Below are 27,237 nucleotides of genomic sequence, written 5' to 3'. Positions count from 1 at the left end.
CAGTGCATTGTTATTACAATTAATACAACAAATGGGACAAACACAGCAAAAGCTTCAAAAGTTAGACACAATGGAACAAAATCTTCGAAAGTTAGACACAGTGGAACAAAATCAGAGACAAACACAGCAAAAGCTTCAAACGTTAGACACAATGGAACAAAATCAGAGACAAACACAGCAACAGATAGACACAATGGAACAAAATCAGAGCCAAACACAGCAAAAGCTTCAAAAGTTAGACACCACACTTGAACAAACACGTGAAGATTTAACTACTGAGTTACATAACATTGAATCGAAATGTCAAAAAGTCTGTAATGACGTAAAAACACAGATTTGTGAGCATTTCCAACCTATTTTTTCGCGTCATGAAAATGCATTACAGAATCACGAAGCAGCCATAAAAGAACTGCAAACTATTGTTCATGAAAATCACGACACACTGCAAGCTAAAATTGACTCAGTTGCATCTACCGATTCGGTTATGCAACTTGTAAAAACTCAGGAAAACTTAAAGGACACAGTAGATACGATTTCAACACAAATGGACACTCTGAAACTTGGTTCAGAAAAACACACAGAGGAAATAATTTCACTAACGGATAAAGTAGCCGAACTTTCAGATCAGTTCACTAACTTATCTACAAAGGTAGATGATGATCTGAATGACACCAGACCTGTAGCCATCAATGACACAGAAGAGAGCGAACAAATGAGGAAACTGAAACAAAATCTGAATCAAATTAATACGCAACACCAAAGAGAAATCCGGGAAGTACAAGATCAGCTGACACAGGTAATACAAGAATTACGTATTTCAGAGGACACTCGCGCTCCAACACGGGAAGAGGGACTTAGAAATACGGAAAAGCCGCAAAATAATAACACAGGGCATTTCGGAATTTATGAAAGACATTGGCAATGTGCACCGAATTTTGAGATGGAACGGCCGACACGACCTAACAATGACCGATATGCGACTCGCCGACACGATGATTTTGACTATAAGCTGTTCATTACTACACGTAAATTTAAAACATTTAAGAATTCTGGCAACGACATTCATCCACAAGCGTGGCTCCATCAATTCTCTCATTGTTTTCCTCCCAACTGGTCATTACAGCACAGATTAGAATTTATGTGTGGCTACTTAGAGAATGAACCAGCTGTAAGAATGCGATCGGTCATTCACGATTGTCACAGTGAAGGAAAATTTTCTCATGCCTTCCTCTCAGTATATTGATCTCAAGCTACACAAGACCGAGTAAAACATAGCATCATAATGATGAATCATTTCGAACAATCTGAATTTTCCAGTCTTGTGAAATATTTTGAGGACATGTTGCACAAGAATCAGTACCTGTCAAACCCATACAGCCCCTCAGAACTCATCCGCATTTGCTTAATCAAATTGCCTGAACATTTACGACATATTATTTTGGCAGGACGTTGCAAAGACGACATTGAAGCTTTTCAGGGACTCTTACAAGAATTAGAAATTGATACAGACAGTCGCGGGATGCGCAAACAGGAAAACAATCACTATAGGTCACATCCGTCACAATTCCGTGACGACAAAAACAATAACTGGACACGACAAGTCTATTCTTACAACGCAAATCGTGACCAAAACAGACACCACCCATATGACAAACATTGGCGGAGTAATAATAGTTACAGAGAAAGATCGCATTTCCGTAGTAATGACTATCACAGAGACAATCAGAGAAACAGACAATATGGGAACCAAAACAATTATTATCAAGGGAGGCAGAATAACTTCAGACGCAACAGTTCGACGCGCAGTTACGATTCAGAGAGAAATTCTCCACGTGCAGGGCCTTCTCGTCAGAGTGAATTTGTAGAAGTTAGGTCTCCTAATCCCAATAACGGCGCGCGCCAACAAAGAGACAGACAATGACTCGCACAGCAGGCAGCCGCGTGCGCCCGCTGGCTCCGAGAAAAATAACACAAGACGCTAGCCTTGAGAAAAATTTTAGCATTCTTTACCAACGTATACCACATGATAATTGCATTGAAGTTGAAACTCTGCGTACTAGGAAGAGTAAAGGTTTACACCACATTTCACATGTAAAACCATTTATTGAGAGATAATCTGCTTTTTAACTTTGTCTTTGCCACAAAACTTTTCACTTCACATTTCTAGTATACTTTGTCAGACTTAAGAAACTGTTAACATGCAACAATGTTTGAAGTTAAATGTCCAGTCTAGAACCTAGGGAACATTTTTAAACAGAAATTACGAATGCATTGTTATTGTGAACAGACGAGACAGTGTTATTGTGTGTGTACATTCTTGCTTGTTAGTTGCACGATTACGTAACGACTATCAGGCTTACATACTTAGGACACATACTGGTACTGCTAATGAGATTCTAATGCAACATTTTGGTTTACTTGAAAATACATTCTGGATTTAAAGTACTTTCAGTGAGATACCAGATGACACAGTGGTTAGTTTATGTGACAGCTACACGATTTTATCACGACGCTACTAATGAGTGACAATTTACAATGTTGCTTTTGCGGTGTATCTGTTTTATATCTGCACAGTTTTCTGAATTCTTCTGGGACGTAGAACATGTTTTAGTAGGACCTTTTGTGGTATAGCTACAATGAGACAGCCTTTTCTGTAGCACAACAATACGTTACATTATAGTACTTTCTTGATCATGGTAAGGTACGTAATAACTACGATATCTATACACAAAGCATTTCACTTTTGTTTATCATGAGGTAAGTACATTGACTTCTGCAGAACTTGGCTTTCGGAGGACGATAACTACGAGACTTCCACAGAGATTATCTTACAACATGACACACAGTTTAGCGCTACAGTACACGTATTTGAGTGATTAATTTCGCACTTAAAACATTAATTTTTTTAAGATATTTGATGTACAATGATACAAGGGTTTTCCATGATATATTTCATTCCATTGCTGTAATCTGTAACACCTGAGGGTATAATTACATTAATCCTCAGGGGGGTACACGCTTACTTTGTGTACCATGTGTTTGGCAAGCACAAGGAGCCCTAGCTAATATGGTATTTGCTTATACAACTTTACACATCGGTACCATATTTCTCCAACACAGAATTACATAGCTATCTGATTATTTAACAGAGAAACAAAATGTTTTTTTATGTCAGTGACACATGTTTACGCAATTACACAGTTGGATAACTTCACACTTATGAAATTGTATTTTGTCTGTACTTTGTGAACTGTTCATATTTTTTCAGAACAATTGTGATACTATGAGAGCTTTGAATGATATATTTGGTATGGGATCACGATTTTTAAAGTACATTTGAGGCAGATGACACTTTTGACATGAGCAGATAATTTTTTTTAGGTTTTGAAATTATTGGAGGAAGCTACGACGATTTTGAGAGTTGACTGAGGTGTTATGATATTATTACGATGACTATGTGTATTATGCTGTTGCGGTATGTTTATGATCAATAAGCTGATGCTATATGAGTTATTTGAGTATGCTATGTATCTGTTATCATAAAATATTGAAGAAGTGTCGACGAATAAGGTAAGGAATAATGAGTAGTGGTTAGGGACTCACTCTGGTTTGTGAAACAGGTTGTTGGAAACCAAGAATCGTACTTTAAGAGTTATGAAATGTATGTAAATGTGTGAAATTATTACAATGCCGACGAAAACTTTTTGGACACTGTTATATCAATAGGATTTTCTTTCTACAGATTTGTAACGCAAATTCTTGACCTGTGAAATATTTTTATACGAGACTGCCACTGTAGCGGAAACTGTTGTCGTAAATATTTCGGTAAGAAAGTTAAATGACCACCTGGACGTAATGCGTCATGGGCACCCAGATGGGCGACAGTCGCCTGGAAAGAAGTCATTAGTGTGTGCCAGAGGCGCAGGTGGAGAAGAAAAAAAAAAGGGAGGCCATTATCCTCGCTATTGACGTTCCTTTGTAGAGAGCATCGCAAAAACGACACGGTCGAACTTGAAAACATATGATTACACTGTGGAGCTCTTAATTTATGATATTTACAGAAATGCCTAATGAAATGACGAGAAATATTTTTACATCTGCACACCTGATAATGACAAGCGTCTTTCTACGAGAGTTGAGAGCTACTGACTTACGAAATGCCATATAGCTATTGAATGATGTTTTTATGCTTTGCTTTTCATAGTTGCTTATTTCATTTGATATCTAGTTTCCAGCTGTGTTGCAGCATTGCTTTTATAAAATAAAATGCATTTGCTAATGTGAACAATTTCTGTCAACAGATCTATTAAATAATAATTTTGTAATCCACATTCTTAAAAAAAGGAGCACTTGGAAAGGAAAGAACAATAAGAAGGGACTAGTAACAGTAACTGCACACATAATTTTCTTTTCAAGTACATGGTAATATTTTTTACAATAAGTTGTTGAGGTGCACCACTTTAATTACATAGACATTAAGATATGAATAGACATTTCCCTTATCTGCATTGTTGACTTCAGTGTAATATTTTTTTCTGCTTGAGCTTTGTCATGTTTAGATATAAGCTGCTGTTTGCCAGGCATAGTGTCACTGAATTTGACTTTGTGTTACTCTGCTAAGCCAGTTTACTACTGATTTATTTTTCTTGTTTGTTGCTCATTGCCTTATATTAGTTGTAATATTGTTGCTTACTTTGCCTATTTAAATTTTTTGTCATTGATGTTTGTGTTAATTGTTTTGTGCTGCTGCATTGCCTCGTCCCTTAGTTTAGCATCTGAGCTCAGTAGATTTAAGTTAGCTTAAGAGGGGGTAGACTATAGAAGAGAATGAGTTGCGATGAATTGGAAGAAATTCATTGAGAAGTTATACGAAAAAAGTACAGAAAGCAGGTATAGGTAGGATTTTCTTGGAAATAAATAATGAGGTAAGAAATATGTGAAATAAATACAGAAAGCATCCTTGGATAGGATTTTTTTGGTGGAATCAAAGGTTGAAATAAGACGAAAGATCTATGGAATGAAGTTTTGGGTTGGACTGCAGTACCAAATGTTACACTGAAAACAAACCCTGTCCTTTCCTTTTGTGTTATCCCACTATGTGTTTGTGTACCCTTGTGTATTTGTTTTCTTCCTGTCTCTGTGTATTGTTTCATAGAATTTTTTTCTCTTCTAATACTAAGCTACATTCACTATGATGAGGAATACTGTTATCCTCAAATATAATTTGCATTAATAATATGTTATTTTCTTTGTAAAAATATTTATAGACATTATTAATTCTGTTTTGTTTCAATGCTCATGTGTGAAATTAATGTTTCGAAAACTATTCTCATTATTTTATTTATTTACTTATGTCATAATTCCTGTAACACTGATGTATATGTCTATTTCGATTCTTTTGTAAAGTTTGTTACTACAAATGTTATCTGTATTGTTATGTTCTTTAATGATGTATTTTGTACCTTTGTAATTGTATTCTTATGTTATAAAATTGTAATTGCCACCAGTTCATCATATTATTAACTTGTAAGTTCCATTTCACTGCACACATTTCTGTTGGTCATAGTATATGGACAATATGTGAGAAGTAGGGACTTTAGTGTTTGCACGTGTGTTAATAATTCAGCAAGGGACTGGATAACAGCATTGCTGGTTCTAAGGACAATTCCAAAAACTTTGTGAGTGCACAAGTGGTGGTTTATGGACTTGCTATATTGTCCGCAAGACTCTTCAATGGTGATTGTGCACCTGCAAAGTCACAACAGATGGCTGCTGGCCATTTCTACAAGGACTACAGTGGGTCTACGCCTTTGCTGACTCACCAGTACCATTATTTCTACAAGGACTGCAGTGGGTCTGCACCTCTGGTGGCCCATCAGTACCGTAATCTCTACCAGGACTACAGTGGGTCTGCTCTGTGATGACCTACCTACCAATACTCTTCAAAACTTCGACTGACTCTGCTGTGGGTTTGCTCTGTTGTGGCCCATTACCTGTCAGCAGGTCAAGAGTCAGCACTGTCTTTCCGTTGGAAGGACAACACTACTTCTTCAAGACTGCATGGAAATCCACTACTTCTGTGTGCAATTTCTTTTACTAATGAGACTTTGTGAAAAAAAACTGTAATTACTATTATGATGAATGATGAGGACTATCTTTATGGACTGTGATAAAATTGTAGCTTTTGACCAACATCGTATCAATAAGTGTGTGCATTTGATTTCTTTGTTATTGTAATTACGATTATGAAAAATTTTAACAAATATGTATTGCCCAGTGCCCAAACTAATTTGTAAAATTTTTTGTGGGGAGCATGGGGGCTATGTAAGTAGGCTGTTTAGGTTTTTTTATTGGTAACGCCACCTCTGTATGAAAATCACTGGCTGTGCTGTGTGCAGTCTGTGGCTGCTTTGCATTGTTGTAATACTCGCCATTGTAGTGTTAGGCAGCTGGCTGTGAACAGCGCGTAGCGTTGCGCAGTTGGAGGTGAGCCGCCAGCAGTGGTGGATGTGGGGAGAGAGATGGCGGAGTTTTGAAATTTGTCATGAACTGCTATATATATTATGACTATTGAGGTAAATACATTGGTTGTTGTCTATCAAAATCTTTCATTTGCTAACTATGCCCATCAGTAGTTAGTGCCTTCAGTAGTTTGAATCTTTTATTTAGCTGGCAGTAGTGGCGCTCGCTTTATTGCAGTAGCTCGAGTAACCAAGATTTTTGTGAGGTAAGTGATTTGTGAAAGGTATAGGTTAATGTTAGTCAGGGCCATTCTTTTGTAGGGATTTTTGAAAGTCAGATTGCGTTGCTCTAAAAAATATTGTGTGTCAGTTTAAGCTCAGTCTCGCGTATAATTGTTCTAAGGGGACGTTAGAAAATACACGGTTTGTTGCAATATGCTTGGGACAACAGTACATTTTCAAGCAGACAAACTTTCGAAATTACAGTAGTTACAATTGTCAACAACAGATGGCGCTGCGGTCTGGGAAACTCTATAGTACGATATTTTCCACATATCCCCCATGCGTAGCAATAATATGGCGTAGTCTCTGAATGAAATTACCCGAAACCTTTGACAACGTGTCTGGCGGAATGGCTTCACATGCAGATGAGATGTACTGCTTCAGCTGTTCAATTGTTTCTGGATTCTGGCGGTACACCTGGTCTTTCAAGTGTCCCCACAGAAAGAAGTCACAGGGGTTCATGTCTGGCGAATATGGAGGCCAATCCACGCCACCTCCTGTATGTTTCGGATAGCCCAAAGCAATCACACGATCATCGAAATATTCATTCAGGAAATTAAAGACGTCGGCCGTGCGATGTGGCCGGGCACCATCTTGCATAAACCACGAGGTGTTCGCAGTGTCGTCTAAGGCAGTTTGTACCGCCACAAATTCACGAAGAATGTCCAGATAGCGTGATCGTTTCGGATCTGAAAAATGGGCCAATGATTCCTTTGGAAGAAATGGCGGCCCAGACCAGTACTTTTTGAGGATGCAGGGACAATGGGACTGCAACATGGGGCTTTTCGGTTCCCCATATGCGCCAGTTCTGTTTATTGACGAAGCCGTCCAGGTGAAAATAAGCTTTGTCAGTAAACCAAATGCTGCCCACATGCATATCGGTGTCATCAATCCTGTGCACTATATCGTTAGCGAATGTCTCTCGTGCAGCAATGGTAGCAGCGCTGAGGGGTTGCCGCGTTTGAATTTTGTATGGATAGAGGTGTAAACTCTGGCGCATGAGACGATACGTGGACGTTGGCGTCATTTGGACCGCAGCTGCAACACGGCGAACGGAAACCCGAGGCCGCTGTTGGATCACCTGCTGCACTAGCTGCGTGTTGCCCTCTGTGGTTGCCGTACGCGGTCGCCCTACATTTCCAGCACGTTCATCCGTCACGTTCCCAGTCCGTTGAAATTTTGCAAACAGATCCTTTATTGTATCGCTTTTCGGTCCTTTGGTTACATTAAACCTCCGTTGAAAACTTCGTCTTGTTGCAACAACACTGTGTTCTAGGCTGTGGAATTCCAACACCAGAAAGATCCTCTGTTCTAAGGAATAAACCATGTTGTCCACAGCACACTTGCACGTTGTGAACAGCACACGCTTACAGCAGAAAGACGACGTACAGAATGGCGCACCCACAGACTGCGTTGTCTTCTATATCTTTCACATCACTTGCAGCGCCATCTGTTGTTGAAAATTGTAACTACTGTAATTTCGAAAGGTTGTCCGCCTGAAAATGTACTGTTGTCCCAAGCATATTGCAACAAACGGTGTATTTCTATCGCTGCTCGTTTAGTTTTTATTACCATTTCAAATATACCGGTCATTTTTGAAACACCCTGTATTACTGTATTGTATCAATCAACACCTTAACATATATAGCCCCCGTCTTTCCAGTTTCATTAATTTAGCTTTGATTGCCTCGATTTTTCCGTCAAATAGATGCATATGCTTTGCTCCCTCTGAAGGAGTGTTTACCATAGGTGCAAATTTGTCTACAGTCTGTACTACCTTCTGATGCTACGCGTTTTATGCAGAATGCCATTGTAGTTTCGTTTGTATCTGCTCTCATTCAGCTTCCTAGTTACACCTATTATAAGACAACCATACTGCGAACTATACCAGCAATTCCCATATATGCTAACGAATCCATTGAATGACAAACCATTTCCCACATGTGCTTGGTAAATACGTTTTAAAAGCAGACTGTCTATTTGAAAGCAATAATAACTTTTGCATTATCAATACCAACTACTTCGGGATCCTTAACTCTGTCTGGCTGAAATAAAGTTTACTGACTTTCATATGGCGACCAAAGTAGAAATACCTGCGGATCTCATTGTGGTTTTCCACTGCGACGAGTCCAATATGACTACACTGTTCAGCTTTACCTTTCCAAGCGGTAAGATGTCACTGCCTTCGCTGAATGTCTGCTATGTTACTCCTTCAGTGCCATGCCAAATCTCTTGCAGTAGCCGATATTTTGGCTAAAACAGAGTTTTTGCAATAGTATATACATGCTCGAACAGGACTCTCTCAGACTGTGCTAACAGTGTTAGAATTAGATTAGTTTTCCCACAGCCTGAAGACCTAATAACCAATATCATTAAGTAATGATCCATTCATCTTGTTCATCTAGCTTCCAACTTCATCATTGCAGAGCCACTCGCTTCCTATAGGACCCCTGTTGAGATGTAGTTCCATCAGCTCAGTCATGGTCGTAACTGGTGGTTCACATTGGAATGCTGGGGGTTTTATAAACTCTTACAGCTGGGTATATAAGTAAACTTGAGTAAGATCGTAATTCAGTGTCCACATCTGGTAGTGCTGAACCATATGCTTCGACTAGAGGGACGTGGTCCATTATTGTTTGGTACTGATAGAAGTAGTTTATGTTTGTTATTGTTACACTAGTATGTAAAAAAAAGTCCACTTATTTACATTTTCCAGAAATATTTTATTTTATAAAGTTCATCATCTTACATTTTCACAAGAAAAAAAGAAGTTGGTAGAGCACCTTCCTGCGAAAGGCAAAGGTAAACAAAAAAAAAAATTATCATAGCATCTGCCTAGTAAACAGGCGATCCGGCTTCTAATTTCGGTCCACCACAAATTTTCAACTTTCCTCATTGATTTCAACGAATGCCTACTCTCAGTCGGCCGGCCGAAGTAGCCGTGCGGTTAAAGGCGCTGCAGTCTGGAACCGCAAGACCGCTACGGTCGCAGGTTCGAATCCTGCCTCGGGCATGGATGTTTGTGATGTCCTTAGGTTAGTTAGGTTTAACTAGTTCTAAGTTCTAGGGGACTAATGACCTCAGCAGTTGAGTCCCATAGTGCTCAGAGCCATTTGAACCATTTTGAACCTACTCTCAGTCAATGTCTGTAATTCCTTCGAGTCTTAAACAAGATTGTTTTTAGTATAGGCGGTGTTTAACAGCTTTCATAAAGGTTAGGAACAGTGCAATATAGTACGTAGCTGTACGTCTTTGCCCTTGAGTGTCAGCTGCTTGCTGCTGTTGCTAATTCGTTGTCGTTGATCGTAGAGTATCGGACGACAGTACACGATGGTCAATGATGACTGCTAAGTCTAGTAACGTTACTTCCGGATAAGCCATAATTTCTGAGGTTGTGGTTAGGCTGGGAGCTAAGAGAACAGGTTAAACTTCTGCGAATGAAACAAAATACCTACCAACTACGTTTACGAAGTTTTGAAAATTACAAACAACAATGTGATTAGTTACTCGCATACGTTTCACGATTGCTGACGGGAATGCTACAAAGCAATATGCAATGAAATGAACATGTGAGGATTGTGGTAGGGAAGGCGAATGCGCCAGTTTAATGTATTGGGAGAATTTTGGGAAAGTGTGATACATCTGTAAAGAAGACAGCATATAGGACGCTAGTGAGACTTTTCTAGAGTACTGCTCGATACACACCAGGTCGGATTAAAGGGAGAGATTGTAGTAATTCAGAGGCGGGCTGCTAGAGTTGTTACCGGTAGGTTCGAACAACACCCAAGTGTTACGCAGACGCTTCGGGAACTCAGATTGCTATTCCTGCATGGAAGGTGATGTTCTCTCCGAGGAACACTAGTGAGACAATTTAGAAAAATGGCATTCCAAACTCAATGTAGAACGGTTCTACAGCTGCCAACATACATCTCGCGCAAGGACACGAAGATAAAGTACGACAAATAAGAGCGCATACAGAGGCATATAGATAATCGTTTTTCCCTCGTTCTGTTTGCCAGTGGAACAGGAAAGTAAATGACTAGTAGTGGTACAATTTACCCTCCGCCACTGGTGGCTTGCGGAGAATGTATATATATGTAGATGCAGATGTAGATGTACAACTATTACCAGTAGCAACAAGCAGCGGAAGGGCCGAAGACCAGGTAAGTCCACTTTTATATTTATTTTTATTTCGAAAGTTTGTTTCAGTCACACTCTGATCATTCTCGAGGTATAAAAGACCTATGTAACTGCACCTTATTGTATTGTGATTGTCTGTGTACTGCATATATTCTGTTGTTTATTGCATTTACATCTTTCCTACAATATAACATAAGTCTTTATCAGCAATGTCAAGAAATCTCCCTCGCATTGAGGCGTCTGATTCCTTTAGAAGCTTTTATCTCTATGGGAGTATCGAATAATCTGTGTCCTCTAACAGTGATACTAGAGAAGGGAACACATCTAGCGTACAACTTTCCAATTGCTTTTGCCACAGCTCTAATTTCTTTATGAACTCCATCATTTTTCCATTCCAAGATAGTACAATTGCTAGATTATCTTGAAGTGAAGGGTTAAGAGTATTTAGTGTCTCTAAATTGTCGGTGATAAAAGCCATTTTCAATAGAAAATCTCCGCTGCTGGAACGGTCTGCCCGAGAGTGATTTCTCTTTTAAGAAACGGAATACCTCATTCCTCAAGTCGATCATTCTTTTTAGTACTTTACCCCTAAATGCCATCTAGAATTACTAAAAAAAGAGCAATTGAGTGTTTTCAGGACCCTTCTCCTCACCTAGCTCTTCGAAAAGCATTGAATTCATGCGAGAGGTGTTCAGTAGGTGATGCAACAACTTTTTCTGAAAGCAATTTGGTTTTAATCGGGACTCCAGTCCACCACATTATTCCCCATTCTTGTGGCTAAAAATCCCTATTTTCCATTATAATCTCCGTTCAATGTGGCGGCCTGACATGACTTTACACGATGGCCTGTGTACCCACATGGTACCACTCTACTGGTCGACGTAGAAGACCATGTCTTGCTGCATCAATAACCTCTCGATCATCCACGTAATGCTTCGCGCAGAGGGCATCCTTCATTGGAGCAATCAGATGGAATTCGAAATGTGTGAGATCCGGGCTATAGGGTGGGTAAGGAAGAAATGTGAAGGAGTTTCGTGAGCCCTACTCGGCTGCACGAACTGAGGCCTTGCGTTGTCATGGAGAAGTTCGTTTGCATTTCTGTGACGGCGAACGTCATGAATCGTTTCTTCAGTTTCTTGAGAGCAGCACAGTTGTGTGTGGCCGGCAGACACGCGGAAGATTGCACAGGTTTGCGTGACCTTTTTTGCAGAGGGGGCGGACGCCTCGCCCAACGACTCACCATGCTTTTGTTCACTGCCAGGTCCCCGCAAGATATTTTCCAATCGTCTACAAATATCTGCGATGCTCTGTTTTCCGCCAAAAGGAACCAAGGTCGATGGTAAGGGGGACGGGCGCTATGGGGGCTATAGCCCCCCTCCTCCCAAACGAGTACCATGTTATACTGGATAAAATGACTTCAGAAATATATTACTTCAATAGATTCAATCATTTTCTATAATTATGTAGCAATATAGCTTGCAATGTATTTCAAACACATTTTAACAAAAGAATAAGAGCGGCAAATAGCTTACGACCTAAACGAATAAGTATGATTTAACTTGAAATGGGCTTCTTATATTTATTAATATACTTTGGATGTATATTCATGTACTAGTACCACTTACAATAATCAAGAAAGCCAAATATGCCCGGTATGCCTACCAACACTTTAATTGCTGACCCCAGACAAAGACTTCGAAATCGCCGGACATCTGGATCAAATCGTATTATTTTCTCGGACACACACATTCTGTAGACACGGTTTTACCCTAAACTCCAAAACAGTTACCAAAAACTAAGCAACATCAAATTTCACCAGTTTGTCGGTGGAGGACCCCAACTCTCCTTTGTTAAGCGATATTCCATTCCCCAAAACCCCTACCCCCCCTCCCGCCCCCTTGACCGATTTCTAGAATCGCCCCTGAAAGGAAATCAACGACTGTTTTCTGCCCGGAACGCATCTCGGTTATGGACGCCATTTGGAAGGCCACGTATAGCGCCACCACCTATCGGAATTTCTGGGAACTATAGAGGATGAAGCGGTAATATTTTACCCAGTCTCACAACAAATTTCGCACTTTTTCAACCGAAATTGACCGAAATAAAGTGTGACTTTACTTTTTTAACACCTTCGTAGATTTCACCTTAATAATATCAACTACTTCTGTAATCGTTTGCAGCATTCCGTAAAGGGGTGGACTAAGTCCTTTAGCGGCCAGTGTCTTCCAATGAATCATGAAACGAGCCCACGCTGCATCAGGAGCTGCAGCTAGAACTTTCGCTCGAAATCTACCACGAATTACACACAATGAACGAGCTCCATCTATGCATACTGCAAAACACCTACTCCATGGTATCCAGTTCTCATTTAAAAAATGAATTCATCATGTCAAAAAGGCTCTGATGTGTATATATTTTCAATATCGGCTCAGAATACTCCGTTCCTTCTCCGCTGCGCCTAACAAGGAACTCCCTCTTGAGGGCGAGGTCGGAAAAGGCCAATGATGTTTATGGGATTCGACGCCCCTCATATTATCTAGGATGGAGCCACAATATTGGCTGTTAATTGCTACAGGGTGTGGGATTGCTGGATCCAGTGGTTAGGACAGCATGACGCCATGCAGCATATTTGAACTACTTAGACGACGACTAACTCACAACAGTGCTAATGATGTTGATACAAAGAAGAGTGATAGCAACGATAAACAAAGAAATCTTTGTATTATATCTACAACAACAGTCGCCGAAGTTGACATTACATCACACAGGAACCCAACAAATTTTGCAGACTCAGAAAGAAGTGGTAGATGAAATACACTCCTGGAAATGGAAAAAAGAACACATTGACACCGGTGTGTCAGACCCACCATACTTGCTCCGGACACTGCGAGAGGGCTGTACAAGCAATGATCACACGCACGGCACAGCGGACACACCAGGAACCGCGGTGTTGGCCGTCGAATGGCGCTAGCTGCGCAGCATTTGTGCACCGCCGCCGTCAGTGTCAGCCAGTTTGCCGTGGCATACGGAGCTCCATCGCAGTCTTTAACACTGGTAGCATGCCGCGACAGCGTGGACGTGAACCGTATGTGCAGTTGACGGACTTTGAGCGAGGGCGTATAGTGGGCATGCGGGAGGCCGGGTGGACGTACCGCCGAATTGCTCAACACGTGGGGCGTGAGGTCTCCACAGTACATCGATGTTGTCGCCAGTGGTCGGCGGAAGGTGCACGTGCCCGTCGACCTGGGACCGGACCGCAGCGACGCACGGATGCACGCCAAGACCGTAGGATCCTACGCAGTGCCGTAGGGGACCGCACCGCCACTTCCCAGCAAATTAGGGACACTGTTGCTCCTGGGGTATCGGCGAGGACCATTCGCAACCGTCTCCATGAAGCTGGGCTACGGTCCCGCACACCGTTAGGCCGTCTTCCGCTCACGCCCCAACATCGTGCAGCCCGCCTCCAGTGGTGTCGCGACAGGCGTGAATGGAGGGACGAATGGAGACGTGTCGTCTTCAGCGATGAGAGTCGCTTCTGCCTTGGTGCCAATGATGGTCGTATGCGTGTTTGGCGCCGTGCAGGTGAGCGCGACAATCAGGACTGCATACGACCGAGGCACACAGGGCCAACACCCGGCATCATGGTGTGGGGAGCGATCTCCTACACTGGCCGTACACCACTGGTGATCGTCGAGGGGACACTGAATAGTGCACGGTACATCCAAACCGTCATCGAACCCATCGTTCTACCATTCCTAGACCGGCAAGGGAACTTGCTGTTCCAACAGGACAATGCACGTCCGCATGTATCCCGTGCCACCCAACGTCCTCTAGAAGGTGTAAGTCAACTACCCTGGCCAGCAAGACTCCGGATCTGTCCCCCATTGAGCATGTTTGGGACTGGATGAAGCGTCGTCTCACGCGGTCTGCACGTCCAGCACGAACGCTGGTCCAACTGAGGCGCCAGGTGGAAATGGCATGGCAAGCCGTTCCACAGGACTACATCCAGCATCTCTACGATCGTCTCCATGGGAGAATAGCAGCCTGCATTGCTGCGAAAGGTGGATATACACTGTACTAGTGCCGACATTGTGCATGCTCTGTTGCCTGTGTCTATGTGCCTGTGGTTCTGTCAGTGTGATCATGTGATGTATCTGACCCCAGGAATGTGTCAATAAAGTTTCCCCTTCCTGGGACAATGAATTCACGGTGTTCTTATTTCAATTTCCAGGAGTGTATTAGCGTTTCTGCGAGATGAGACAGTGAACAGCGTGTTCTCTTGTACGCTCTAATGTGCAGAAAATGTACGTGAATGATGACGATACATACTTTAGAAGTGAAAATGATACTGAAACAGGTGTCGAGCCATGTAGCTCATTAACCTAGTCGCGCAGGGAGCCAGAAACCCCAGTAGCAGCACTGCAAATAAACAATTACGAACGAATTTAGTATAAGTCCGCAGAAAAATTACTATGAAGTTCATAGGAGAAACTACGGATATTCAAGGGACGACAAGATGCATGTGCTACATAAACTGCTGTTTGCATATTTCAGGGGTACTCGAAACAATTGATAATGCAAGATTGTGTTACCTACTACGTTACATACATCAAACTGCGTACGACATAGATTACAGTGATATCAGAGGTAGCAGTAGATTGTTGCGTAACTTCAAAGTGTGCTACAGTAAGGAATTTGTTTTCCACTCCGACTAATCGGGAGCTGAAGAAAAGGCATATGAAAGGAACCTTAGAGGTAACAAGAGAGTTGTATCAAGATAAACAAACATCAGTGGCTTAACGCATTCGTATGCCGACCATTAATCTGGATGTTAAATAGGCTGGAAAGTTATTTCTTGTGCTGCGAGAAGCAGATGCTCTGCCCCCCGATGATTCTTTTTTGTTATCTTGCAATGCCAGCAGAGAACATTTCTGTCAGAGTAAACAAGAGTGGGAACTACAGCTATGGTATGTGTACTGCTTTTCGCCAAAATCTGATCAAAATAACTTGCTTTTGCTTTATTTACGGTCTGCGTATAAAAATCGTTCACTTCTAAAGCAAATTATCGTTTCTGAAAAATTAATAACATTGCAGTTGACACTGTCCTGGTACCACTGGACAAATTCAGCCTCTGCATATTTCTTTTTCCGTACCTATAAAACACACTATCGCACTCTCTGCAGCTACTCATGTATAAATAGCCACTTCCACGATAACCGCCACTACACACTGTTTCGCATTCGGTTACTTGCCGTCACATTCCATCTGTTCTCATCACCCCGTTACACCCATATGATTATATAGCTTTATTTAAGAGTGGATACTGTAACAACAACAACTGTACATATAATAATTTTTTCTTCTGATTTTCGATAAATTAGTGTAAGCAATGGTTTGATTTCATTTCTTTTTCTTTTCGTGTCATTATGTTAAAGAAACTGTAAGCAACTTTCGATGTGAATATTAATATTTATGTCAAATTTCAAGCAATGCTATAACAGAATTGAAGTGTAACCCATGTTGAATCTATTGTAACATGTTTAAAATTGTAATTGTGCGCCTGGTCCATACGTAGGCAATGTATTAGGATATGTGGAATGCAAAACCTTTGGTGAATACCCTGTCTGTAGGGGAGCGGTAAAAGGTGGATGGCAGGCGAGCGCGGGAAAATGCACACGGGCGCGGCACGGCATAACGGGCTCAGCAATATAGTCGTTGGGCATCGGTCTGAGAAACACGTTCTGGATCGAGGAGGCTCTCCTGGAAAACGTGATTTCATTGAGCCTCGGATGTGCCGTTTCCGACGACTATACAGCACGGCTATATTCTATAGGCACTAAATTGAAAAGGATTGCGACGCTAAGAAGAAGCAAAGTGCCGATACATCAAGAGCCATAGCTGTGATTGTATGTGTGCTTTGCGCCTCGCCATCTCGCCGCCCACCAACCGCCGCATCGACACGAACAGGTTGAATCTTTAGAATTGTATTCGTGTGGACCAGTGTTAATTTTGTTCCTGACTGTTCAATAACAACTTAACTTTTACCAGAATTGTCCTATCAATTAATTATCCTCATCACTAACCTAGACAGGGTCCTTTCCACATGTTGTGCAATCCGAGTGTCCCGAAATGAAGATTTAAAGTTTATGTTAATAAGAATTACCTGCAGACCTATCTATGCTAGAAAGATGTTTAAGGAGCTTTATTGTTAATGAAAATATAAGCAAAGAACAAAGGTCTGACAAAGTTGGAAGATAATTTAGGAGTTGGTTTAGTAATGAAGCTTAATTAATTTGAGACAAAAATAATGGTAGTTAAATGAGGAAGTAATAAGACAAAAAGAGTAGTAACTCATATATTGTAAATCTTGAGTGCTTAATGCTTCCAATAGTTAATAGTTTCAACACAGTGATCATAACAGTTTCAGGGCCCCCTCCACTCTTTTCTTTTCTATTCAGTTAAATTCTGAAGTGTACTGAACTGAGTTGACCAGCAAAGTTAAAGTCAATATAAAACCTAAATTTATCAGTGTTTTACCCTAATTAAAATTGACATTGTATGTGTGTTTCAAAAGTGCTATTTCTAGGGTAACCTATGCCCGATTTCAGTCGGATCAATAGACAAAACGCAGTTTATAGTAATCATTACAGTGTAATGTTGTGTATTTATAGCTTGTCCAAATTAGTACAAAATTCTAAAATTTTCCATATAATGCAGTATTACTACGTGTTTTTATGCTTGTACGTACATCCACTTGTACAAGGAAAAAACTCACTTAATGCCTAATTAGGCTGGCGACCGTGTTATTGATAATCGGTAGCATCTGCTGTGTATGTTTCTTGCCCGTCCTAACGTGTAGTTGCACTTTAAACTTGCTTGACGTATCATTGTTGTTACTGAGTGGGTGTAAGTCTGATTTTGCCTCCATTCAGGTACACGCGGTCAACATATTTACTAAAATCCTTTCTTATAAGGTGAAGCCCGTCAACTTACCATAGTACAGGCTTTAAAGAGTTAACGTACGCCCGAGCGTAGACGTTACAATACCTCGCTGGACGTCCTGCACGGTTTGTGACTCTCAAAGAGTTCTCTTTCGATCTCGATGGAGCAAACCTTAGCGGTCACTGTGGAGCGCCACTCTTGGTTCAGTGTTCATGATGTACGGCAATGGTTTGTTTTGGACATACCTTGAACGTCGACGATGTATATTTTTTACATGTAATACATACATCCCATACAAGACTAATTTCTGCACCTCCCAGACACTCATTATCTGTCGTCCTGATGCGCATGGTGAGTCTTTATCAGCTGATGTTTTCCTGTCATAATTGTTAACACAACGCTTTAATAAAGTTTACTAAACACTGAACTCGCCCGCCCGGCTAGCCGTGAGGTCTAACACGCTGCTTCCCTACCGGGAAGGCATGCCGGTCCCCAGCACATATCCACCCGGCGCATTAGTGTCGAGGTCGGATGCGCCGGCCAGCCTATGGATGGTTTTTAAGGCGCTTTTCGATCTGTCTCTGCGAATGCAGGCTGGTTCCCCTTATTCCGCCTCAGTTAGACTACTTTGTTGTATGGGAGCGAAAGCTGGGTGGAGTCAGGTTACCTTATCAATAAGGTTGAGGTTACGGATATGAAAGTAGCTAGGATGATTGCAGGTACTAGTAGATGGGAACAATGGCAGGAAGGTGTCCACAATGAGGAAATCAAAGAAAAACTGGGAATTAACTCTATAGATGTAGCAGTCAGGGCGAACAGGCTTAGATGGTGGGGTCATGTTACGCGCATGGGAGAAGCAAGGTTACCCAAGAGACTCATGGATTCAGCAGTAGAGGGTAGGAGGAGTCGGGGCAGACCGAGGAGAAGGTACCTGCATTCGGTTAAGAATGATTTTGAAGTAATAGGTTTAACATCAGAAGAGGCACCAATGTTAGCACTGAATAGGGGATCATGGAGGAACTGTATAAGGGGGGCTATGCTCCAGACTGAACGCTGAAAGGCATAATCAGTCTTTAATGATGATGATGATGATGATGATGATGATGATGATGATGATGAGTTAGACTATATCGGCGATTCCTGTGCAAACGCTGTCTCCACGTACGCATACACAATAATTACTCTACCATGCAAACATTTGGGGTTACACTCGGCTGCTATGAGGCGTTCCCGGGGGGATCCACTGGAGTCCAAACTGCACAATAACCCTGTGTTTGGTGTGGGGCGGTGGTGGGGTGGGTGGACTGCTGTGGCCTGTTGTGAGGTTGTGAACCACTGAGTGCTACGGCGGGACGAAGTCTCTCCGTCGTTTCTAGGTCCCCAGTTCAGTATATACACAATACAAACACACAAACACTGAACTCGCTACCTCGGCCTCAATGGGTTCCTTGTAAGATTAATGTGCATTCATTTGATTTTTCTCAGAGTTTTGGCAGGCCCAGGCGCTGGAAACAGGGAGGGACGTTATCACCAGATTCTAGGGCCGCACGCTCTAGGTTGGAAACCGCTCCCAGATTCCATCAAAATCAACTTGGGCTGCTTGCTCCAGCCATAAATTCTTCATTTGCAGAGTTGGAGCCCATGAGGACTCCACAGCCTCCACCACCTCCACTTCCCTAGGGTGCCACGCCATCAGCGCCGGACGTTTAGCTCATGGGCGTCAGCGCAGCGGCGTCACCGCCACCACAGCATCAGCAGACCGTGCCATGTGGGCACTCACCCTGCCACATTCCTGTGGTCTTCCATGGAGCTGCAGTTGCCGCTGCGCCTCTACCAATGGGAGAAGATGCCCCACGCCTGAGCGTGGGTGGGCGCCCTATAACTGGTTTTTCAACCGATGTTGCCAGTCAGTCCCAAGAAGAATGTCGTGATATGGGTAGGAGGATGTCATCGGATCAATTTTCGGCTTCCGCCTCCTCAATGGCACCTGCGCTCACACCTTCTCCCGCCGTCGTTTCCGGCAGCAGTAGTACATGAAGACGGCTAGGAGATTTATGGGGCAGGGGGCCAAACCAGCCCACGTTCTGAAATTGGCAGTAATCACGTGATTGCACCACCAATCTGCAGCCGACTTCCAGCACACCCTCATCAGCCCTGGTTGCCAATTCCGCCTCGGAGTCTACTTCAAGGACGCCACACGTTGTGCCTGTCTAGTCAAAGTCGAAGTCGCGTCCTAATCTTTGTGCCTTGCCACTGAGCCTCTGCTACTACTGTGAATATGCAGACTCAGCGTGTTCCGAGGACCTGTACTGTTTATTTATCTGGAATTGTCACTGGAAACCAAGAGAAGTAAAAGTTTAGCAAATATTACATTTGAATTTTGTTCGTTTGGTCTCTGTTTCAGAACCTACCGACTCCTTGGCAGCAGCCATGGGACAACCCAAGCATTTCACATGCACTGTGTTTAATTTTTTCTGTAAAGTTACTGGCATCAATACTCGGTTCCCTCAGCGTCTTTTGAAAATGACTTTCGTTTTTCTGCAAAGTTTCTTTATTAATTCTCTTAATCGTACTGGTTTGTTTCATCCGCTTACGTTTTTTAATAAACCTCATGTTGAGCTCCTTTTGGTAGTGTACTGAATCAACTTCGATCACTCTCTTGACTCTATGTTCTTTATTTCTTGAAAATAATATTTGGAGATGGCGATATATTCAATCTGAAACCGTCCCAAGCTGGGATTTGGTGATACCCACGTTTTTTTGCTTTCTAGGTGGGTTTTTAAAGTACTCTGTCACGATTTTAAGATCCAGTGACTTGCATATATCTGCTAATTTTAAGCCATTTGTGTTTTTTCCCTTATGAGTTCGATAGTTTCCAATAACTTTTTGGTATGACTTCTCCTTTTACAACTGGGCACTGAACACTCCCCTCATAATAACTATGTTGTTCTTGTTTTCCAGATCTCCTCAGAAGTTTTCTACATTGACCCGGTTTTTCTTGTTTTCTTCATTGGTTGGTGTATGGAAACTGAATATTGAGTAATATTTACTTTTGCATTTAGTTATTAAAACTCTTTCACTGATAGATTCAAAATTAACATTTCGGAGTATACTTTTCTGATCTGCGAACGCCGTTCCTAAAACTCTGAGACTGGAATTGGAATGTCTGAAGGCCAGTTTTCTTAAAAATTCTACAATTTTCGCTAACCCTTGCTAGGTCATCAGCATGTCTTGTCTCTTTGATGGTTGCAAGCAGGATGTTGTTGCTGTTCAAAAATGGTTGAGGTTCCCAACTATGCAGGGCAAATTTATATTTCCTCTCATATTTCAGTACTCAGATTTCAAAGATTTTCACGATCCCCCAAATGTTACTTGCGTGATGGTGCAGGCACCCCATCTTTCATAAGTGGTGGTTTGGCCACTAGGAGCAATATTAGTTTTTTCATCATACATCATAATTTTCCTATTTTTGCAATCGCTGCTATTGAGAATCATGCCAACCCCATACGTCGTATCATCACCAGGTGAGCGGAAATATATTTGTGAGGTTATTACTCCTTCCCCGCCCAATTCCTCATCACTTGCGAGATGGACCCAAGGGTTTCGGACCGGCAACGGACCTATTGTTTTATTGAGATATTTAAACCGACGCTTTTTTTGCAACAGAACAAGACTCCGAATGACCAATTTTAAAATGTTTGTAATCGTGTTCGTATTAAAAACTGACTGTGGAACTGAACATATAAAAAATACCAATGATACTCACAGACTACTTACCTTTTCAGTTCAAACGGCTCGAGTTCCCTATTAAACTCGCCTTTGGTATGACAATTAACAAAGCATATATCGAACGTTGCTGGAGCTGACCTAAGCGTGCATTACTTCTCAAATGGTCGGTTGTACGTGGCTCTGTCATGTGTAACATCAAAACGTAGTATGTTCATTTTTGCAACTAAGCCTGCAGACGTTATTAAGGTAGTCTACAAATAAATATACTAAATTCATAGAAAATATCTGCCGTACCACAATTAAAATATAAGTAATACCCTTTTAAGGGCCTCTTATGGAGGCTAAATGAAACAAGGTTTGTTTCACTTCCTATGCATATATGATCAATATTACAATTTGGAGCTAATATTCAGTTACCTAAAGCTCTACATAATGGCCAGTCAACAGAATCACTGCTACATAAGACAAGTCGCTCGGCCGCAAATTCTTTGCGCTACTCGTGTGACGCGGGGGCGTGTCACTAATAGTATATAGTTTGTATTTCCCCTGGTATCCATTCCATAGAACTTTTATCTAGAAATCTGTAGTCTTTTTAGTGCTTAAGTGTGACATACCTGTATTATTAAACTAAATATTGTTTTCTATGGCGTGAACTCGTGTGTAAATGGCCAGGTTACAGTGATACTTAAATATCATTAAGTTAATTTTCTGTAAACTGATCGTTCCTCGTTATTCCGACATATCGTACAGCAGAGCAGTCACATATAAAGATAAATAGTTCATCATTTTAGGTAGTCTATGAAAATACGATCACTATTACAATTTGGAGTTACAGACATCTTTAGAAGTGTTTTCCACTTAGATATATGATCATCCTTTGACTACTTTTAGAGTTAGTATTTGTGCACGAAGAACACAATCCCAACAATCAATTTTTCTCATGGAGTTTCACTCAAATAAGGATCTGTCTAACCCGTCAGTCTAAGAAGTCTCGACAGTGGGTTAATAAAAAATGGACGAGAGTTAAGATGGTGGTTTTAAAGCTTCACGTGTACTACATAATCTCTCCCTACTTGAGTACAACGCACAGAACGTTCACAGAACCATGTGAAATCGTCATGAAAGTACTTTTTCAACATGTTGTTCAACTTGTGCGTCACACTGGCTTGGACGGCGGTTACGCCGTCGAAGCCTTGACCCTTCATGTGAATTTCTGCCCTGTGTCGTTTTGTGGTACGATCGTATTTAGATCACCAAATGCTCCCACGCACTGTGATTTTTTCCGCTCGTTTTGCGTTTTTGTTCAGGGATCAAAGTGTGCGAGACAAACTTTGCATTCACTTTTCTATTCTTTAAAACATTCTGGATAATGTCTCGAATAGCTGATCTAGAGGTGTTGCTCCACTGTGACACAACAACGTTGGCACACTATGGCCTCTCGTCGACTACTTAACACTACCGACGTACAACTCACTGATCGAATGCGTATGTGTTATTCACAGCTGTTAGATCAAGCTGCCTTCATAGGAAGCTGGCTTATAGGACAGCAATAAAATCAGACTCGGACGGACGGTGTAGGAAAACATAATCTATTTCTCTGGCTGTTGTCTTTTGTCTGTTGTTGTACCATTAGTAATTTTTAAAGAGAAAATTCGTAACAACATATTTAATTTTAAAAAATGGTACAGCCCAGAAGAACTAATAGTTAAGGACAGTTTACATCATGGAAGAAACCACAGACCAGCAGAGGCACATAGGGTGTTATACACCAGTTAGAGCTCTAACCCAGGAACGTAAGTTCCCAACACTGGTGTAGACGCCGGGAGTCGCTTCACATTCGTCCGGGTATCCCCAGGAGACGACGCCCACCTGGGTGCTACCGCTGACAAGAGGACCACCAGAGTCGCCGCTGCAGACAGTGTGGCCCGCCTCACCAGCACACACCATCCGCTCGGTCACAGTGTTCATACTCGCAAAGAGGTCCCGGCAAGTGGAACGGTCCAAGATGCTGATGTCCACTTTCTGGAGATTGCTGGGAGCCTGCCCACCAGTGACAGTGAGTCCCCAGCCGGTCACCGTCACTGCCAGACCAGCCGGGGGGTCATATCCGTCTGATGCGAGCTCCACCGCCTGTGTATTGTCGCCAAGTAGAGACCCAGACACCTGGAAAGCCAACATTAATAGTGACACTCTATCGAAATTTAAATTTTCCTGCGTCTACAGTGTTGGAATAACTCGCTAGGCGGCGATGTTCTGATCGCTGTTCTCATAAAGGCACGATCTACACTGAGGTGGCTTAAGTCATGAGATACCTCCTAATATCGAGTCGGACCTCCTTTTGCCCCCCCCCCCCTTCGTAGAGCTGCAACCCTACCCGGTATGGACTCAACAGATCGTTGGAAACCTCTGCAGAAATATTGAGCTATGCTGCCTCTATTGCCGTCCATGACTGCTTAAGTGTTGCCGGTGCAGGATTTTGCGCACTAAATTACCTCTCTATTATGTGCCATTAATGTGCGATGGGATCTGGGTGGCCAAATCATTCGCCAGAACTGACCAGAATGTTTTTGAAACTTATCACAAACAATTATGGCAATGTGACATGTCAAACTTACATAGTTGTTTGGGAACATGAACTACCTGAGTGGCTGCAAATGAACTCCACGTATCCGAACGTAACTGTTTCGAGTCAATGATCGCTTCAGGGCCCCGTCCGTTCCGTGTAAACACGGCCCACACAATTATGGTGCCTTGCTCACAACTTGGGTCCACAGATTCGTTGGGTCTCCGCCACATTCAAACCATACCATCAGCTCTTACCAACTTAAATCGGGATTCATCTAATCAGGCCACGGTTTTCCAGTCGTTCAAAGTCCAACTACACTCCTCGAAATGGAAAAAAGAACACATTGACACCGGTGTGTCAGACCAACCATACTTGCTCCGGACAGTGCGAGAGGGCTGTACAAGCAATGGTCACACGCACGGCACAGCGGACACACCAGGAACCGCGGTGTTGGCCGTCGAATGGCGCTAGCTGCGCAGCATTTGTGCACCGCCGCCGTCAGTGTCAGCCAGTTTGCCGTGGCATACGGAGCTCCATCGCAGTCTTTAACACTTGTAGCATGCCGCGACAGCGTGGACGTGAACCGTATGTGCAGTTGACGGACTTTGAGCGAGGGCGTATAGTGGGCATGCGGGAGGCCGGGTGGACGTACCGCCGAATTGCTCAACACGTGGGGCGTGAGGTCTCCACAGTACATCGATGTTGTCGCCAGTGGTCGGCGGAAGGTGCACGTGCCCGTCGACCTGGGACCGGACCGCAGCGACGCACGGATGCACGCCAAGACCGTAGGATCCTACGCAGTGCCGTAGGGGACCGCACCGCCACTTCCCAGCAAATTAGGGACACTGTTGCTCCTGGGGTATCGGCGAGGACCATTCGCAACCGTCTCCATGAAGCTGGGCTACGGTCCCGCACACCGTTAGGCCGTCTTCCGCTCACGCCCCAACATCGTGCAGCCCGCCTCCAGTGGTGTCGCGACAGGCGTGAATGGAGGGACGAATGGAGACGTGTCGTCTTCAGCGATGAGAGTCGCTTCTGCCTTGGTGCCAATGATGGTCGTATGCGTGTTTGGCGCCGTGCAGGTGAGCGCCACAATCAGGACTGCATACGACCGAGGCACACAGGGCCAACACCCGGCATCGTGGTGTGGGGAGCGATCTCCTACACTGGCCGTACACCACTGGTGATCGTCGAGGGGACACTGAATAGTGCACGGTACCATTCCTAGACCGGCAAGGGAACTTGCTGTTGCAACAGGACAATGCACGTCCGCATGTATCCCGTGCCACCCAACGTGCTCTAGAAGGTGTAAGTCAACTACCCTGGCCAGCAAGATCTCCGGATCTGTCCCCCATTGAGCATGTTTGGGACTGGATGAAGCGTCGTCTCACGCGGTCTGCACGTCCAGCACGAACGCTGGTCCAACTGAGGCGCCAGGTGGAAATGGCATGGCAAGCCGTTCCACAGGACTACATCCAGCATCTTTACGATCGTCTCCATGGGAGAATAGCAGCCTGCATTGCTGCGAAAGGTGGATATACACTGTACTAGTGCTGACATTGTGCATGCTCTGTTGCCTGTGTCTATGTGCCTGTGGTTCTGTCAGTGTGATCATGTGATGTATCTGACCCCAGGAATGTGTCAATAAAGTTTCCCCTTCCTGGGACAATGAATTCACGGTGTTCTTATTTCAATTTCCAGGAGTGTATATGGTCACGAGACCAGAAGAAGCGCTGCTGGTAATGTCGCACAGTTAGCAAAGACACTCTTGTCAGTCGTCTGCTGCCATAGCCCACTCGAAATTTCACCACCCCGTCCGAAGGAATATGTCAGTCCCACATCCGACATTGATTTCTGCGGTTATTTCACACAATGCCGAATGTCTCTTAGCACTGATAATTCTACGCAAATGACACTGCACTCGTTCGTTAAGTGAAGCCTGTCGGCCATTGCGTTGCCCTTGGTGAGAGATGACGCCTGAAATTTGGTATTCACGGCACACGCTTTACACTGTGGATCTTGGAACATTAAATTTCCTTGCTATTTCCGAAATGGAATGTCTCATGCAGTTAGCTCCAACTACCATTTCGCCTGATAAGTCTGTAAATTCCCGTCGTGCAGCCAAGATAACGTTGAAAACCTTTTGCACGTGAATCACTTGAGTGCAAATGACAGATCCTCCAACGCACTGCCATCTTACAGCGTTTATACGCTATACTACCGCAACCTGTGTGTGTGTGTGTGTGTGCATATTGCTATCGGGCGACGGATGTCGGACGTCATAGGCTGGGTAGACTGGTAAAACAGGATTGGCGACGAACTGTGGCGGAACTAACATCAGACTTTGAAGCCCCGCCCCCCCCCCCCCCCAGCTCACAAGATCTGAACCCGTTCGAACACATTTGTGATGTGATTGAACGTGGCGTCGGAGTTCATCGCTCCCGCCCCGGAAGTTACGGTAATTAAGGAAGCTGTGTGTGCAGATGTGGTGGCAACTCCTTCCAGCCACCTACGAAACATTCACTGCTTCCATGCCACGCCACATCGCCGCTGTTGTCGTGCTACAGGTCGACATGCCGTCAACAAGGTAGGCGGCCATAATGTTCTGGCTGGTCAGTGTAAATTCCAAGGAGCTTTAGCCATCGTGGTTATCTACTCGTGCACTAGAGAATACTAGTAAATAGGAGGACGCTACAGGCGGACCTTCACAATTGTGATCAGGGAATCCAATGAAACTAAATTAGCATGTGGATTTATAAATAGTGACAGGATTTTCTTCGAATTCTCGGGATACTGGTCCAGGGATAATGTGAGTCTCACTCCGTTTGCCCGCTGGCGTTTACTATTGATACATCTTGGTCAGATTTCTTAACAGATAACCTATCATCCTGCTTATTCTTCTTGTCAGTGTTTTCCACATACTCCTCCCCGTTTCTACGCATAACCACCTCATTCCTTATCTCATTTTTAACATTCGTCTGTAGCACCACATCTCATACGTTCGAATTTATTCCGTTCCGGTTTTCCTACAGTCCATGCAATATTGTGCTGCGAACGTACGTTCCCAGAATATCCTTCCTTAAATTAAGCCCTATGTGTGATGGTAGATTTCTCTTG

The 27,237-nt window shown here is 43.1% G+C and overlaps 1 protein-coding gene across 1 annotated transcript in view; it reads right to left on the bottom strand.

The window, feature by feature from the left end:
• Positions 1 to 23,205: 23,205 nt before the first annotated feature.
• The window catches only part of LOC126204207 (transmembrane protease serine 9-like), a 78,737-nt gene continuing 74,705 nt past the window's right edge, over positions 23,206 to 27,237 (bottom strand). Inside the window, exon 5 of the mRNA XM_049938606.1 lies at positions 23,206 to 23,717. Within this exon, the coding sequence (XP_049794563.1) occupies positions 23,316 to 23,717 (402 nt within the window). The 3' untranslated portion in view covers positions 23,206 to 23,315. The remainder of the gene's footprint in view (positions 23,718 to 27,237) is intronic.

The sequence above is a fragment of the Schistocerca nitens genome, chromosome 9, assembly GCF_023898315.1.
Source record: "Schistocerca nitens isolate TAMUIC-IGC-003100 chromosome 9, iqSchNite1.1, whole genome shotgun sequence".
NCBI lineage: Eukaryota > Metazoa > Arthropoda > Insecta > Orthoptera > Acrididae > Schistocerca > Schistocerca nitens.
The sequence above is the reverse complement of the archived record's forward strand: the minus strand, read 5'-3'. Positions and strand labels throughout refer to the sequence as shown.